General features: G+C 51.2%; 3 protein-coding genes across 3 annotated transcripts; 2 read left to right on the forward strand and 1 right to left on the reverse strand.

Annotated features, from left to right (window-relative positions):
• Positions 1-586: 586 nt before the first annotated feature.
• On the reverse strand, positions 587-1152 carry GUITHDRAFT_80824 (hypothetical protein; the record flags this gene model as incomplete). Its single annotated transcript, XM_005821034.1, has 3 exons — positions 587-731; positions 781-891; positions 941-1152. The coding sequence occupies 3 exons, from the start codon at positions 1150-1152 to the stop codon at positions 587-589; spliced, it is 468 nt and encodes a 155-aa protein (XP_005821091.1).
• Positions 1153-3312: 2160 nt separating this feature from the next.
• LeuA (2-isopropylmalate synthase) lies at positions 3313-6033 on the forward strand. Its single transcript, XM_005821041.1, has 11 exons — positions 3313-3544; positions 3589-3712; positions 3765-3836; positions 3887-3933; positions 4044-4098; positions 4148-4234; positions 4298-4374; positions 4432-4546; positions 4651-4704; positions 4808-4921; positions 4970-6033. The coding sequence occupies exons 1-11, from the start codon at positions 3348-3350 to the stop codon at positions 5981-5983; spliced, it is 1956 nt and encodes a 651-aa protein (XP_005821098.1). The 5' UTR covers positions 3313-3347; the 3' UTR covers positions 5984-6033.
• Positions 6034-8456: 2423 nt separating this feature from the next.
• On the forward strand, positions 8457-16373 carry GUITHDRAFT_119722 (hypothetical protein; the record flags this gene model as incomplete). Its single annotated transcript, XM_005821035.1, has 29 exons — positions 8457-8651; positions 8700-8757; positions 8805-8890; positions 9021-9252; positions 9307-9479; positions 9531-9569; positions 9621-9651; positions 9698-9801; positions 9963-10167; positions 10213-10273; positions 10357-10507; positions 10558-10722; positions 10962-11114; positions 11164-11238; positions 11291-11395; positions 11552-11686; positions 11732-11788; positions 11955-11985; positions 12167-12225; positions 12591-12683; positions 12728-12826; positions 12950-13030; positions 13083-13199; positions 13727-14189; positions 14245-14642; positions 14702-15607; positions 15809-16087; positions 16168-16262; positions 16340-16373. The coding sequence occupies 29 exons, from the start codon at positions 8457-8459 to the stop codon at positions 16371-16373; spliced, it is 4680 nt and encodes a 1559-aa protein (XP_005821092.1).
• Between the last annotated feature and the right edge of the window lie 201 nt (positions 16374-16574).

Consider the following 16574-nt stretch of genomic DNA (forward strand, 5'->3'; position numbering starts at 1 on the left):
AGCACCTAGTTTGACTGTGGGCTCGATTGAGATCAGTTGCTTATTTACAGTTCTGTGTGACTCTGTAGACTATTGCTTTCGGTTTCAATGATCCGAGATATGGACGACTGTTCCGCAAGTATGTCGAGAGGAACCAAAAGCTCCTCATGAAGGTTTGAATCTGCAAGGAGAGTGATGGAGCTGGGCTCGTCGTTTGATGTTTGACCATTCTCGACCTGCAGTCCAAGTTACTGGCAACAACTGGAGTGTGCAGAAGTATAAAAGAGACCATGAGGCGAGGTCTTTTGGCCTGATTCTCTGTGTTTTCAAGCGCTGGCTGCCTTCCATCGCTTTCGTTCTCAGGAGGTTTCGGTCCAATGCCGATAGACTGGCAAGCTCGCATCAGGATCATCGTCATCTGAGCCAAACGATTCTCGAGATTCTGTAGCAACAAGTGACGGCATGAAGGCAAAGAGAATGAACGACCTCTTGCCGCCGCTTGCTTTCAAGCATCTCTGCAACTATCATCTGCTTCTCGCTCTCCTTTTGCTGAATCGCAGCTTCCATTTGTCGATGCCGAGCTCTGCACCACTTTCAACGAACCACGTCAACGTGTGCAAATGCTCATGCACCTCAACTCTTGTACGTACACAGACATCTGCTCGATTTCGGCACGTGCAACCTGTAACTCTCGATCGTTTCCAGAAGGGATCTTACGCCTGATATCCTTGAAAAGATGCTCATTCCCTCTCCTGCACCAAGAGGCATCAGAGGCAGCAGGGAAAGTATCATTCACTGCACTTGAAGATTGGATGTGAGAATTCACAGGCTCCATTGTCGAGCGATGCTTTGTGGAATCCGTACAAGTTCAGTTGACGGACAAAGGACGTGAAATTGCTGTGTTTGAAATACCTGTAGTTGGTGTGAATCAGGGCACAAATCACATAAGAAAACCAATCACCGGGATAGAACTTTAGTTGAGAACGAGGACGCGTCAAAGACTACGATCTTCTCTCCACATGGCGACCACGATATGTATGGAGAGACCGTTGTGTCCTTGAGCATGTAATCAAGCTTTGCGATGAAAGAAGGAGAACCCTGCTTCTCCTCATCAAAGATCTCTGCTTGTAACAGCGGTGAAGATGCTTGGCTGAGTCTATCTGATGTACTCATCCTTGGCAGCTTGGCGGTGAGCCCACAATATGGCGAGCTTTGCACGGCTGACACTTCCTGAGGGCCCTTCAACGACTTGGAATGCTCTCAGTCCTCTGGGCTAGATCATGTTGATATCTGCGCAGTACAAGTGAGATGCCTTTACAACACAAATATCACCCAGTTGAAACAATAGAAGCTGTAGAGTCATTGTGCGAAGTATCATCCCCCCTCCATCCAAGTGTCATGAAACGGACCAAGGTAAATCACGTCTGTGTTGAGCTATGAACTATTGCTGACCTTTCATTCCTCATATCAAGCTCAGAGTCTCTTAGATGCTTATCTGTTAGAGGTCAAGGATACTTCGAATCCCTGAGATTAAGCTATGAAACGAGATCAGACCCTTCATGTAGCTGCCTAGAAGCTTCACATTTTAGCTTGAGTTCAGCATATATCATGCTCAATCTCATCATTTTCTCGTGCTTTCGACATCAATATCATATTAATCGTTAATTTCATGTGTTTTTGTTCATTCTCTCTCTCTTCTTTTCCTCTTCATGCACCCTCCACTTGCTCCGTCGACGCCATAGAATTCTCTGGACCTTCCACTTCGCCTTCAAAAATTTACTCAATCTATGTACCCTACCTGTCAATGAGCAGCCGTAAATACCACCCCTACCTTCCATTCACTCTAGCAGGAGGGCTCAGACATACCTACCGGCAGCCCTGGGATAGACAGGGGTAGGGTTATGGCCCAACTGGCCCTAGCCGGGCCGCCGGCGCCGGGAAGCAAACTTCACTGAGTCAGTTGCCCGGGGGGCCTGGGCGGCCGCGCCAACTAGTAGGAGGCCCGGCCCGGCCCGGTCCGCCGGGGGGCGATACCGGCGATAATCAGACGGTCCGACAGCGATGCCGCGCGGCACTCAGCCTGGCAGCCCGCCGCTGAGGCCGCCGAGCCTCGGAGTCCGAGTTACCCGAATTGCCGGGCCAGTGACGGTACGGCGGGGCGGCGGTGCGGCGCTCGCCCGCCGGCCCGGGCCCGCCGGCCCGGCGGCGGGCCGGGCCGCCGACGGTCCGAGTCACCCGGTTGTGAAGCATGGGACCTTGCACGGCACGGTCGCGGGCCGCGCCGGGCCCGTCCCGCGCCGCAGGCCGTTACCGGCGTTGAAGGCCCTTGGGTACCGTACTAGTACCCGGCAGACTGACCGTCTCAGTGAGAGTCTCGGGCCGTACACTGCCACCGAACGGTGGCACCGTCACGGTACGGTCACGGCGGCCCGGCCCATCGATGATCCCGGAGTCCCGGCTGAGTCGACTAGTACTGTACCCGGTACCGTGGCACGGTCACGGTGAGTGCCCGGTGACCGTGTGTTTCGGATCTGAGGGCGGCCCAGTGCGGCGCCGGCCCGGCGGCGCCGGGCCGCCGCGGGCCCGAAAAGAGATGGCTAGAAATAGCCTCCTTTTTAGAAATAGACTTTATTTTTGCTATTTTCTGGCCGGTTGAGGGCATACATTACCCCCACCCCCACTATCACTGACTTTCACCCTCTATTTCCCCTTTAGTCCTCCCTGTTTCCAGTGCGCCCCACCGGTACAACCTGTCCACACCACCAAGTTGACTGCTACGCACCGACACATGAACGCACCCCTCATCATTACTCAGTGAACTCGGGAAATATCGGGGTGGGTGCATCTCAAATAGCTGGTGTCGGGGGTAGTAGATCTGAGGGTAGTCATCAATCTAACACTCTATGGAAGAGGGTAGGGTTACAAAACAGGGGTCCTTTCATTGCAGAAATGCTGGTTAAATATATGGTAGGGTGGGGTGTAATGCAACGTGGGACCCCCACAAACGTACATTTTAAAAAATTATTCCCCATATTCATATTGACTATGATGCTTACACTTCTTTAATAATCACTATGAACCTATATAGTCAAAAACCACCAAAATGGTGGACGGGTGGTGGGTGGTAAGGGGTGCTATCACCACAACTTGCCCTCCACCCCACCCTGCTCGTGTTTTACACCCACCACCCACCCTCTCAGATTCACCACCATTAAACTTCATGCACCATCCACTGTTCCTTTGAGTACCCCGGTATTTGAGGCAATTTACCCGGTGTCATCATACGAGGGGTGCCCATCTACCCCTCGAATATATACCCCCACCTCCTCCACCAGTACCCACCCCACTGGATCGCTCGTGCTGCAGACATGCTGCGCTTCACTGTGGTTGCTGCGGCATGCGCAGCATCGTCGGCGTCAATCATGCCGCAGTTTTCATCGTGGAGACAGGACTCTTCATCCCTCCTCGCATTTTCTCCCTCCTCTGCTCTTCTCCTTCCTCAGTCACGCCTTTCCTCCACCTGCTCATTCGTCAAGCCATCCAGCCCGCCCACCGCAAGATGCAGGTACCTATACTGGCTTCATCTTTGCTGTTTGACCGCCATGGCAGAGGAATGAGATTCGTAAGGCCTGGAAGTCTGAGAATGAGTGGAGGGGAGATGAACATGAAGCCGATCAATGTTAAGCCGTCGAAGCATGACCTTGAAACTGGACGAGACCCAACAAGGGTGAAGGTACAGCAAGCATTAAAAAATGAGTGGATTGTGTCTGACAACGTTGTTTCAGGTGTTTGACACGACTCTCCGAGATGGAGAGCAGTCTCCTGGTTGCAGTATGACCTCAGACGAGAAGATGCAGGCAAGTCTTGCCACGTACGTTTTTCTCGAGTTGCTAATGAAACTTTGCAGGTGGCTAAGCAGCTTGCTCGTATGGGTGTGGACGTAATCGAGGCAGGGTACGTCAGCCGTAGACCTCTCAAATGCACATTTGCTCTGTCTTTCTGATCTAGTTCCTGCCTTCCATTCGCAACGAGGCAACAGTGCCCCAAAGTTTATTCTGATGTAGGTTTCCCATTGCATCCAACGACGACTTCCTGGCCGTGAAGCAGATCGCTGATGTGGTATGATCCGCGTGTGCATTGTTGGCTTGTCATGTGACTCCTGCTGTAGGTTGGTAACTACGAGAATCCTCCAATCATCTGTGGTCTTGCTCGTGCAACCGAAGGCGACATCAGGAGGTGTGCCGATGCTGTCAAGGTAAGTCGATGTCAAATCGTTTGACAATAAGATACGATGTCTGAGAGTTGTGTGTCTCTTCAGGGAGCCAGATTTCCTCGCATCCATACTTTCATCGCAACTAGTGACATTCACATGGAGCACAAACTGCGCAAGTCCCGGTGACAGCTCGAATGATATCGAACGTATTGATGTCTGATATGCTTTGCTGTAAACAGTGAAGAGGTCTTGAAGATTACCAAGCAGATGGTGACGCTTGCCAAGAGCTTGGTAGACGATGTCGAATTCAGTGCAGAAGATGCTCTGCGATCAGACAGAGCGTTTCTCGCTCAGGTAAAGATTCATGCTTCACCTGCTTCACCTTTTGATTCATCAGGGGCGTTCGTCATGCTCATCGCTCTCTTGTTTTTGTTCTGACTGACTTTGTGGGCCTGTAGGTTTTTTCAGTAGCCATCAAGGCTGGGGCAACCACTATCAACGTTCCTGACACCGTAAGTAAAATTTTCCTCGGCACTTAATCGCTACAACATGATCGTCTCACATGTCTTGATAGTTGAGCAGTTTTTCTCCGAATCCTCTGATTGTTCTTGGCAGGTTGGCTTCACCACCCCGACCGAGTTCAAGGAGACGATCGAGTACTTGAGGAAGCACACTGAGGGCATCGAGGATGTGACTATCTCTGTTCATGGTCACGATGACCTCGGCATGGTACTCTCCTTTTTTGCTTTTCTCGTAATGTCCTTGACGAGGATACAGGCCGTTGCAAATTTCTTGGGTGCTATCGAAGGAGGAGCCAGACAAGTCGAAGTGACTGTGAATGGCATTGGAGAGCGAGCTGGCAATGCAGCAATGGAGGAGGTTGTGATGGCTCTCCATGTGAGAAAGTCCTACTACAACCCCATGTTTGGACGCCCAGCTGACTCCAACGACGCTCTTACCAACATCGTCTTGAAGGAGATTCACCGCAGCTCTCGTTTGGTCACCAGCTTGACCGGGATGATGGTGCAGCCGAACAAGGCAATCGTTGGGGCCAACGCATTTGCTCATGAGTCGGGAATTCATCAGGATGGGATGCTTAAGAACAAGCTCACGTACGAGATCATCGATGCCAGCACCATCGGCTTGGACAACTCGGATGGTATCGTGCTCGGCAAGCATTCGGGCAGAGCCGCTTTCAAGGCCCGCCTTGCGGACCTTGGGATTGTTCTCAATGAAGATGAGACCAACAAGGCCTTCATCCGCTTCAAGGACCTTGCAGACAAGAAGAAGGAGATCACAAACGCTGACTTGGAGTCCATCGTCAACGACGAGGCTCAAGACCTCGCCGCCAACCGCTTCAAGGTCATGCACGTGCAAGTGACGTGCGGTATTAGCATGGTGCCGACGGCTACCGTAACTCTCAGAGACGAGAAGGACGACCTGGAGCTCACAGACGCGTCCACGGGGACTGGACCTGTCGATGCTGCTTTCCAGGCGGTGAATCGCCTCTGCGGCATCCAGGGAGGCGGACAAGCCAACGCCGCTGACGTCAAGCTCATGGAGTACTCAGTCAGCTCAGTGACAGCTGGGATCGACGCCCTCGGCGAGGTCACTGTACGTCTGCAGGACCCCCGTAGTGGGAGAGTCTTCCTGGGACGAGCTGCCGACACTGACGTCGTCGTGGCCTCTTGCGTCGCTTACGTCAACGCCCTCAACCGCCTCATCCTCCAGAGGTCTGACCTCGCCCCCAAGCTCCACCCACAGCTCTCAGTCGCTGGCAAGGCAATTTAACTGATTTTGTGCCTTCATTTAAAAGAAATCGATAAAAAACTGCTCAATAATTCATATGAACCCTCCGCCCTTTCCAGCCACCGTGAGGCACGAGACACCTCCGGACCAGCTCACATGTTAGAGTTGAGGATCTCCCGAAGAGAACTCCATGTTCGATGAAACAGGAGACGGAGGCTGCTTCTTGCCAGACCCTACAAAGTTGCAGGTTACCATCGCTGTAGCTCAGCAGCTTCTCAGCCTACCTCGATCCACGACTCGAGCCATAACCACTGTGATGTCGTCGAGCTTTCCTCCGATGAAGTCCAGCCCCTGCCTTCGAGCGTTTTCCGAAAAGGGGCACACACATGTGGTATCCTACCACCGAGGTAAGAACACATTCCAACCGGTCTAACTCTGTACAGACCTTTGCGTTGAGATGCGAAGCTTGCGCTATGCTGAGACAAAGGCTGTTTGTGCTCTTGTTCTCATCAGCAGTAATCAGATCGATCATGTCATCCTGAAACAGGTTGTCCCAGACTCCATCCGAAGCTACAACCTAGTGGTGAGTGTGTTATTGCCACGAAGGAATACAGCAGGCAGGCATGGGGTATACAATGAGATCTCCTTCAGCAAGGTCTTCAAGAATGTAGTAGTCTGCATCGTCTGGGGTGTCGTAATTCCCCGTGCCGAGCTGGAACGGGCAGTTGAAGTAGTGTTGCTGCTCATTTGTCGAGAAGATGCTCACACCTATGAAACATCTTGACGGCTGTTCTTCTACAAAGGTGAGAGCAGAAGCATACCGTCACGGATCAGGTGCAAGCCTGAGTCTCCTAGGTTCAAAACATGCAGGTTGCCCGATCGTGTCAGCATTGCCAGGCAAGCAGTACAGGACCCTGGAATGTTCCGTTCACCGAGTTCATCCACAGCCTGCGCCTTTCACATCATGGCTTCTTTCATGTCAAGGCACACACAACCTTCTGCAAAAAGTTCACAAGAGGCTTTTCAGACTTTAGCTCGCAGTCCGGATCCTGTCTGAGCTGCTCCCCGATGATCTCGCCCAACTTTCTCGGATACTCTGCAGGGTCTACCCCAACCTCAGCCCAAGCTGATGACGAGACAGTCAGAGAAGGAGGAGCAGGAGAAGATCAAGACAAGCACCTCCTACTCCATCAAACACTCCCACTAGAGTCGAGCCTCCCGCTTTGCAGATGATGTGTGCATCCTCTCCGCCTTTGTGGGCCTGGGGAGAGCAACACGTCAGAGGGATCAGGAGCAGAATGTAACACGTCTGAGAGGTCACCTTCAAGGGATGCGGGATGCTGCTGTACCCACACTCCATCGTGAACCTTGGCGGGTCACTCTCCTCAGAGCTGACCTGACTCGCACTGGAGATTTGAACTTCCCATCCTCCCTTCTCCTTCCCGCTGAGCTTCGCACCTCCTGCTGACGTCGAGTTCGATTCTTCCGTGTCCTTGCGAGGACGGGGGTCAGCCACTGTGTCCACACCTCCCACTTCAAGGTCCTCTTCCTCCCAGGAAGCTGATCTGTCATTGTTGGAGCCCCTGCTATCCAAGGAAGGGGAGTCCTCTTTCTTCTTCATCCTCAACGATGGCTTCCCGCCGCTTCCTCTGAACAGCACTGCATTCTTGCAGACGCCTCCGTCTCTAGGAAGAGGCCGCAGCTTGGACGGGCTCCCAAGGGCAGCGTGAGGGACATGGGCAGCATGTGCGAATCCTGCTACAGTTCCAAGAGTCGCAAGAGCAAGGTGCACCAGGAAGTAGCGTCTCCCTACCGTTCCTATCCCAGAGACTTTGCATGCAACCCACCTCTTGAGCCAGTCGTTGGCGCTCTGAAAGATATCTCTGAGGCTCCCTTCTCTCCATCCTCCCCTCCTCTGTTGCCAGATCACGTGCTGCGCCTGAGTTAAAACCCGTTCCCTCCTTTGCGGAGCGGGAAGGAGCGGGGGCTGAGAGCCATGGGGCCTGATGGACATGCTGTGAGATGAAGGAGCATGAAGATGATGCGAACAGGCAGGAACTGCATGCGATTCTCTTGAATCCTCCACCATGATCGCCTCGCCCGTCGCACGCTCCCCCGCCATACTGCCCTCGTTGAACAAGCAGGAAGTGCTCTAGTTTAGTTATACTTTGGCTAAATCAAGGGAGTGCTCCTATGCAATTTAAGCAAAAAGCTTTTAATTTGAAGTGAAATAACCCAAATCTCAGTTAACCCCCTGCACCTGGTGCACAGACCGTTATGGACATCGTTATATGAATGTAAGGCGGTGTTCTGTGGAAAGAACACGATTTTGTTCCCTGTAAGGAACAGCATTCCAACTTCACGTGCCCTCATGGCGAAGAAACGAAAGGAGCGCGGGGAGGGGGAGGAGGGGAGGGGGAGCAGGAGGACAGAAGCAGAGAATGGCGACGAGACAAAATTTCAGCATGATAGGAGGGCGTCACATCTGCATGAAGAGAACGACAAGGTCGATCACATGGACGAAAGGGAACTGCTCTGTTTCCTTGCATCGAACCGCCCGCTCCACCAGAAGGTCGAGGCCTCACAGTCAGCCATGAAGCAAGCTCTGCGTGCTACGGGCTCAGTTGACAGCGAGATAAGAGAGGGCAGATCCTTGCTATCCCCTGGCAACCCTCAGGTATTCAGGGGCTCCGATAAAGTGTTAGATGCGGTAAGAGGAAAACGGGATTGTTTCCGATGCCTGTGATGGGTCATACAGATCTTTGCCTTTTCCTCCAACGTTCTCATCCGATCATCAAATCTCCACAAAGATGCAGGTAAGAGGACTGCCGGGTGGTTCGGCCTGGAACTAAAGCTGGAGCAGGAAAGAGAGCGAACGATAGTCCGTCCTACCTCAACCCACAAGTTTGGACTGTACTGGAGCAAACTTTGACTACTTCATCTGTGAAGGTGCCTTGAGATGATTTGCGTCATAATCCTTGTCCTCATCGCCATCAGAGACAGCACTGTCAACACCACCATCAACACCACCATCACCGCATGAAGACAGCAGCTCTTTCTGTTGTGACGTTGCTTCCAGATGCGATCAAGCGTAACTTCAGTGAGCGTACATCTACTCAAGCCTATCTCCCTTGTCTTCCATCAACACTTTCTCAACTTGGAGCGCAAGGTCAAAACTTGTATAGAAAGCAACAACATGTCTCCTGAGCAAGAAGAGACTGTATCGTCGAGCTTCTCAATCGCCTTGAATGTTCTCAATCTCCTCCGGACGGTTCACAAGTTATCCTTCCAACCCACAACAGCGATCGTAGGTGAGCATGATGATTATCTTGACATTCTCTGCCATTGATGTGCCGGTTGATCAGGAAACTTTGTTCTTGATCATACAGTCAATCTCATCAAGGTTGTCAACGACTACGTCGATTTGAAACGAGAGATAGCGATCGGGAAACATGAGAGCAAATCAGGAATGAAATCTGATTCACTGGACGCTTCATTGTTTTCAGCGCTACAATCTGCGAGTGACGTTATCTTTTCGGTGGGGTCTTGTTCCTTGAGGGAGCTGGAACATCCTGAGATATTTATTCAGATGAAACCGTTCTTACTGCAAGTCAACAATCCAAGGAAGGTGCGAGGAGAGAAGATTGATGTGTTTGTTGATTCTCATTGGTGTTGTCAGAATTTTCTCCTTGCTGTGGACACCTTTCTTGGTGAAGCAGGATGGTTGTCCGCTATCATGTCATGACCTGTTGACAGATCCTCTCATTAACCTGTTTCAAATCTCCCGACAAGCAAAGTTGAGCTGTGATAAGAAATTCAACGATCTGATCACTGGAATCTACGAAGACTTTGAATCCATGGTATAATGGTGCCGATAATGATGGGGGGGAAGGTGGAGGAGGAGGAGGGAGAGAAGGAGCAGGAGCAGGAGCAGGAGCAGGAGCAGGAGCAGGAGCAGGAGAGGAAGAAATGGATGATTATCTAGGGAGGGAGAGGTTCATGTTTATGACTGGCTTCAAAGGTGTCAAGCATGTTGTTTGATGTCGATCACTTGTCTGAATTCGAGCTTGCCTTCTCCTTTCATCGTGACGAGACCTCGAAACAAGACAAGAACAATGTCAACGGGCAAGACAAGAAAGGAAAGCAGGGCAAAGGAACTTACAGGGGCAGCAACATACAGAGTTATCATACGTCCCTGTTTGAAAAGCTTCGGACTCTCCTCAAAGGTGTTTTCCATCTCTTTTGCTTCCGTCGTCTGATCTCAGAGAAAGGTGAGAAGTCAGATGGGAAAGAGACGGTCGACAAAGACTTAGTGTTGTGCTTCCTTCCGAGGTATCAAAATCAAACATGTTCTCGTTTCAATATCAACAAATTTTCGATTGTTGGTGTGTTTGAAACTGACTTTTCCGATGAAGACTGCTTCATGTTTTCTTGAACACACGTCGGGAGTACGAAGAGCAGGAAGATCGGAGAAAAGAGCACGACTCTGATAAGAACGCGAACTTGCTCCAAGATGACAACGATGTTCGCAAACGAAAGAAGATCAAAGTTTCACATTCGGAGAGTGTGAGACTTAAGAAACGTTTCATGATGGAGTTGATTGTGAGGATGTGGAGATGATGATGATGATGATGATGATGATGATGATGATGATGGAGATGATGATGGAGATGATGATGATGATGATGATGATGATGATGGAGATGATGATGGAGATGATGATGATGATGAAGATGATGATGGAGATGATGATGGAGATGATGATGATGATGATGGAGATGGTGATGGAGATGATGATGATGATGATGGAGATGATGATGGAGATGATGATGATGATGGAGATGATGATGATGATCAGGAGGAGAAGGAGGAGGAGGAGGAGGAAGATGGAATTTTGATGATGACGATGATGTATCACGAAGATAGTGATGAATTGTTTTTGGAGAATGAGATATCTTGCAATAACGGTGGCAACGATGGCAATAACGGTGGCAACGATGTCTTCTGATTGCCTCCGCAGGACATAGCTCTAGACATCGACTTCCTACGAGAACTGATTTATCTTACGGAGAATCATTCTACTTCGCAGACTGTCACCAAAGTTCAGTCAGAGCAGGAGTGCATGGAAGTCATAATGACGTTTCACGTTGTCAACGCCCATTACCTTCAGTCTGTGAGAGCATCTCTTGAACCCTGGTGTTGGTCGTTGACTTCATGATCAGCATGATGAAGCTCGACAGTTCTTTGCTGGCAGACTTGATTTCATGATGACTATCGGAATGCATTCCTTCAATGAAGTACAATCACCCTCTTCACATAGATGTCTCTGACGTTGCTCTGGTCTATCAGGATGTTAACATGAGGTCCTGCAATCTCAGGACTCAGGAGCAGGTTCTCCGCACTTTCCAGCATTGCCTCTTCATCGATCACAAGCTTGTTCTTCCTTCAGCCAAGGTCAAACCGAATCTTTCTCTTCTCTCCTCTGCTTTCCTTTCCTATCCTCTCTCCTCTCCTCTCCTCTCCACTCCTCTCCTCTCCCCTAGTTTTCTCTTTCCTGTCCTCAACTCTTAACTCGTCTCTTCACTCTCCCTAACGCTTCCAACGTCTCAGAATCTCATTCGCATCGCCTCTCGTATCATCCACGAGAGCAGAAACGAGCCCAACAACGCATCCTTGCTAGCAAGCAGCCAAAATTGCATCACGTTCCTGGTCAAGTTGTGCAAGACCATGTGCAGTGTCAGTCAGGTGAGAGTGATCTGAGTTGACTACCTTGGGCTTACGTGAGCGAAGGAAAATCTCTTCATCCTCAACCTCATTTCTTCTTTTCGTCAGTTCCCTTCACCAATGGTGAGAAGAGTCTCGGTTGGTTGTGACGAGGAGGAGACGGGGGAAGTTGTACACAGCAAGTATGAGAGGAAGGGAAGGAGAAGGAGGAGAAAGAGGAGGAGGGGGAGAAGGAGGAGACGAAGGAGGGGGAATGATTTTGCGTGTGCTGATGAGTTGAAATGTGCAGGTTGACTACAGGATCGATCCTTTGCTGAGAGGTGATGTGATGAAGTCAGAAAGAAGAGAAGGAGATGAAAGAGAAAGGAGGGACAAGGGAGGAAGAGGAGGGAGAGCGAACAGTTAAGGAGGGTGAGAGAGGGAGCAGGAAGCAAACAGTGGTATGACCAGGGAGCAGGGAGCAGGGAGCAGCAGGGAGGTAATTCTGCTTTTCGTCTTCAGGTCTGCGCAACGAGTTGAGGTCGCTGCCATGGGGGCGGCTGCCGCAGATCTGGCGAGAGGTACGAGATGATCGACTTGCCTGGCTGGCGTGACAAGTTTACAGCTCCTGTCCGACTTATCACAAACTCTGCTGCCGGCTGTGATGGCCACGAGGAAGAAGGAGGAGGAGGAAACCTCGGATCTGTCGACTCTGTGTCACTCCCTTCAAGTACATCTCCACTCCCTCCCTCCTCCTACTCCTGCCCCTCCTGCCCCTCCTACTCTACGTCCTCCATTCTTCTTCTCCTCCATGCTCCTCCTCCATTCTCCTCCTCCTTCTCCTCCTCCTCCACCACCACCACGTCCTCCACGTCCTCCTCCTTCCTCCTCCTCCTTTCCTCCTCCTCATGTTTCCCTGCTTGCCTTCTTCTGACGCACGCAACAGCTCCTGTCCATCATCGTGCGACTCGCTCAAGATCGCATGCGAACTCTAGATGAAGCCGCTATCATTGAGCTCCAGACCTCGTCCTGCTCTCAGGTTCTGCTGGAGATGTGTAGGAGTTGCTCTGACCTCTGCTACAGATTGTCTCGCCCCTGCTCTCGTGCTCCTGGAAGGCGCTCAAGTCAAAGGCTCAAAAGGGCTGGGGGAGATGGGTCATTGCAGCTCTGCTTCCCCTGCAGGTCAGGAAGGAGGGAGGAGAGGAGCGAGCGAGGGACAGGGGGGAGTGAGCGAGGGAGCGAGGGAGCGAGGGAGGAGGGAGAATGGAGGAAACAAACAGATGAATCTGAGGTTGTCATTTGTAGGTTGCTTTAATTGAGCTTCACAAGCAATCGGTTCAAGCGCAGCAAACCTTTCCTCAGCATCTCTTCTCCATCCTTCAAACTGTGAGTGGTCACTTGCTCTGACGTTCTTGGTTGATCTCTCCACTGCTAACAGGACAAGACGGTCGATGAACTCTTTGCGATGATGCGCGTGGGGGAGGAGCAAGATGAGATCTCGTTGGACTCGTCTCCTCCTCATCTTCACGTCGCGCTTGTCGACGCTGCTTGTGAGGTAAGACTTCAATTTTTCACTTCATGTCGGCAGACGGAAGATGTTGTTCTTCCATAACATATGGCTCTTGTCAGAATGTTGTTCTCGCGCATGAAAGCAGTTTGATTCAACTTGTTCTCATCGGCGAGCAAGCCAACCGTCACCTTGACTGTCAAGATCCTCCGCCGCACCTGGAAGCAACACGGCAACTTTCGAACAAGATGGTTTGGGTTCTCAATCAAAGTTTGTCTACGCTAGCACAAGGTCGACAAGATCAAGAAAAGTACAGGTCTTTCACTGCTACACCTCCCGCTCCTCGTGTGCTCATCAAGTTTCAAAGGTCCATTGCACGGCTGGTATTGACCAACCTTCCGATCATTGCGCAATACTGCTCAGGTTTTCTTTCGTCTACGAATGCAAAACATCATTTGTGATTTCTTGAACAAAGATGCTAAAGAGATGGAGAAGACATGGACAAATTTGGTGATGCTGTCGGTCAGTTAGACATGTTGGAAGAGATGGGATGATGTTGTAATGTGAGGTCACAGGAAGAAGAGAACATCATACAAGATGTGATGGTGACAACGAAGAATCTCTTTGAGATAGACAGCATGCATCGTGCATTCTTGCCAGCGGTTGTAAAAGTTGCGAGGAACATCTCAAAGGACCTAGAGAAGGCTGTGGAGGGAGACGAGGGCACGTCTCTCAAGTGGAGCAAGAAGACTTTGTCGGCGATTTACAAGCTGACTACCTCGGATGACTGTAGCAAATTCAAAGAAGAAGTCGATTGTCTGTGGGAAAAGAAACCAGCGAAGGGAGGAGAAGAGAAATTGAACGTGAAGGTTCAAGATGCAGCGAATGTGAGGAAGATGGTGATGAAACTTGTGCGATTCCTCAAGTTCGTTCCTGTGGAGTTCTATGACATGCTTGCGATATCTCTTCTTCCTCTTCTTCTCTGCGCTCTTGAAGTTTTGTCTGCTTGCATCCCACACGACGAAGAGGAGGTGCCAGGTGAGGATTAGATAATGAGAAGAGTGGTGAGACATGTTGACAGCTGATGTTGCAGTGCAAGTGTCGAGGAAAGTCTTGAGGTCGTACATCTCTGACATGCTCCACAAAGATCTGTTGAGAAAGAGCAAGACCAACATGTTGCTGTGTCGCCGTTCCTGTCAGTGGCTGGTTGACGACGATGCACATGTTGAAGAAAGAGATACCAGTGATATCCTCTTCTTCCATGGGCGGATGTTGGCGAGAAGATGTATGACGCAACAGGCCGACGAAGACTCAGATGTTATCGAAAAGATGTTTGGAGACTTGATCTCTTGGTTGGAGAACGATTGCTCAAGCTTGTGGACTCAAAGCAAGAAAAGCGACAAGTCCCAAGACACAGACAGCAAGTCACTGAGAGTGAGAAGGACAGTTGCGGTGCTGAAGGGAATGGTGGCGTGTTTGAGGCGAGTGAAAGTCAGTGCAGAGCAGCAGCGCGAATGGAGAGAAAGAATCGACAACAAACATCTGAGCAGAGCTGTACCAGCTATTCACTTGCTCCTCCTGTCAAGCAGCTCACAACAAAGCTGAGTGACATCCTGTTGAAAGGCCATGACCGAGCCGGAGGGAAGGAGACAAACTCTCTTGGAATATTGCTTGCAAGCATCATGATCAGACTGCTGAACTTGTACAAATCTCCACATTGCGCGTCCAAAGACAACCAAGTCGACATTCTGCTGCAATCAACACATCTCAACGAGTTTCTCCTCAAGTGCCTGGGAGACAGCACAAGTGAAATAGTTACCTGCCAAACTCTCACCCAAGGCTTGCAGGCCTCCTGCGAGTTCGCGCTATCTTGGTGTATGTCATTCCATCGGCTCTTTGCAGATCACCACGAGTCGTTCTCTGCCATGTTGGCGCTTATCATTGCGTTTGACAGCAACAAGTTCAAACAAGACAAGAACTCGCTGGCTGCGATCATGGACGCGAGTTCGGCCAGCACAGACAAGTGGAGCGAGAAGGCGTTCTTGTCCCTCATCTCAAACTGCACGCGCAACGAGCTCGGGCTGACATGTCGTTGTCTGCTCATGGAGTTTTCTCGAGTGATGAAGATGAAAGTCACTGTGGATGTTCACCATCAGTTCGTCAAGGTTGTCTCCCTGAGCAGGAGCTTCCTTCAGTCCTTCTCCTCTGAGTCCAAGCGATGGGGGCTGGTTGCTCCGCTCCTCACACGATTCATGTCCATGGTAAGCACAGAGTACGAGCAGCAGCAGCAGCAGCAGCAGCAGCAGCAGCAGCAGCAGCAGCAGCAGCAGCAGCAGCAGCAGCAGCAGCAGCAGCAGCAGCAGCAGCAGCAGCAGCAGCAGCAGCAGCAGCAGCAGCAGCAGCAGCAGCAGCAGCAGCAGCAGCAGCAGCAGCAGCAGCAGCAGCAGCAGCAGCAGGTGAAGGAGGAAGGAAGAATCGTTGTACAAGGCTCTGAGCAGAGTTGAAAACTGAGACGGGAAGGAGGGTGAGGAAAAGACGATTTGAGGGGAAGGAGACAGGGAGGAGAGGGAGGAGGGAAGAGGAAGGAGGTATACCAGACAAGTGTGTCAACATTGAAGTGTGTTGTCTATCAATCGCATCTGAGTGTTGACCTGCAGTTCTCGGACATGTCTTCTCTGCTGACATCTCTCGACGACATCCAAGGGTCTTGCCTGGTCTGCTGCGAGCTTGCTGACAGCATCTGCCTCCTCATGATGAAAGCCGACAACTTTCCCCTGGACACCCGCGGGGTTCACTGCGGGATAGAGGCGGCCATATCCATCCTGCTGAGCATCGAGAGGAGTGGGGAGAGTGAGGGAGGGCAGCGGAAGAGAGTCAAGCTTGCTCAGCATCTCTTCCCACTTGTGCAATGTCAGACGAAGATGATGAATGCTGCTGTGAGGATCCTACACAGTATCGTCTCCCGACGAACGAGTGAGATCGCTCTCTGCTTTTTCCTCTTCTCAAGTTGTTTCAGGAGAGTTTGCGAGTGTCGTTCCTGTTGTCATCCAGTGCTCGTCTGTGCTCCAAGATCTCTTCACCAAACTTCATTCCTCCATCGTTTTCCTTCAGGTCTCCGTCCATCGTTCCCACCTCCTCCTTTCTCCTCCTCCTGTCTTGTCGACCTCCTGGGCTGATAGTACTTGCAGCATTACGGCGAAGATTGCGACGTCAATCAACTGAAGGAGGTCAAAATCTTCTCCTCCCCTCCCCTACTCTCCTCTCCTCCCCTCCCCCCTCCCCTCCCCTCCCCTTCCCTCCTCTCCCCTCCCCTCCTCTCCCCTCCCCTCCTCTCCTCCCCTCCCCTCCTGTCCTCTCCTCTCCTTCCCTCGTCTCCCCTCACCTCGTCTCCCCTACTCCATGTGCTCAGCGTCAACTCCCCAC

The sequence above is a fragment of the Guillardia theta genome (genome assembly GCF_000315625.1).
Source record: "Guillardia theta CCMP2712 unplaced genomic scaffold GUITHscaffold_155, whole genome shotgun sequence".
NCBI lineage: Eukaryota > Cryptophyceae > Pyrenomonadales > Geminigeraceae > Guillardia > Guillardia theta.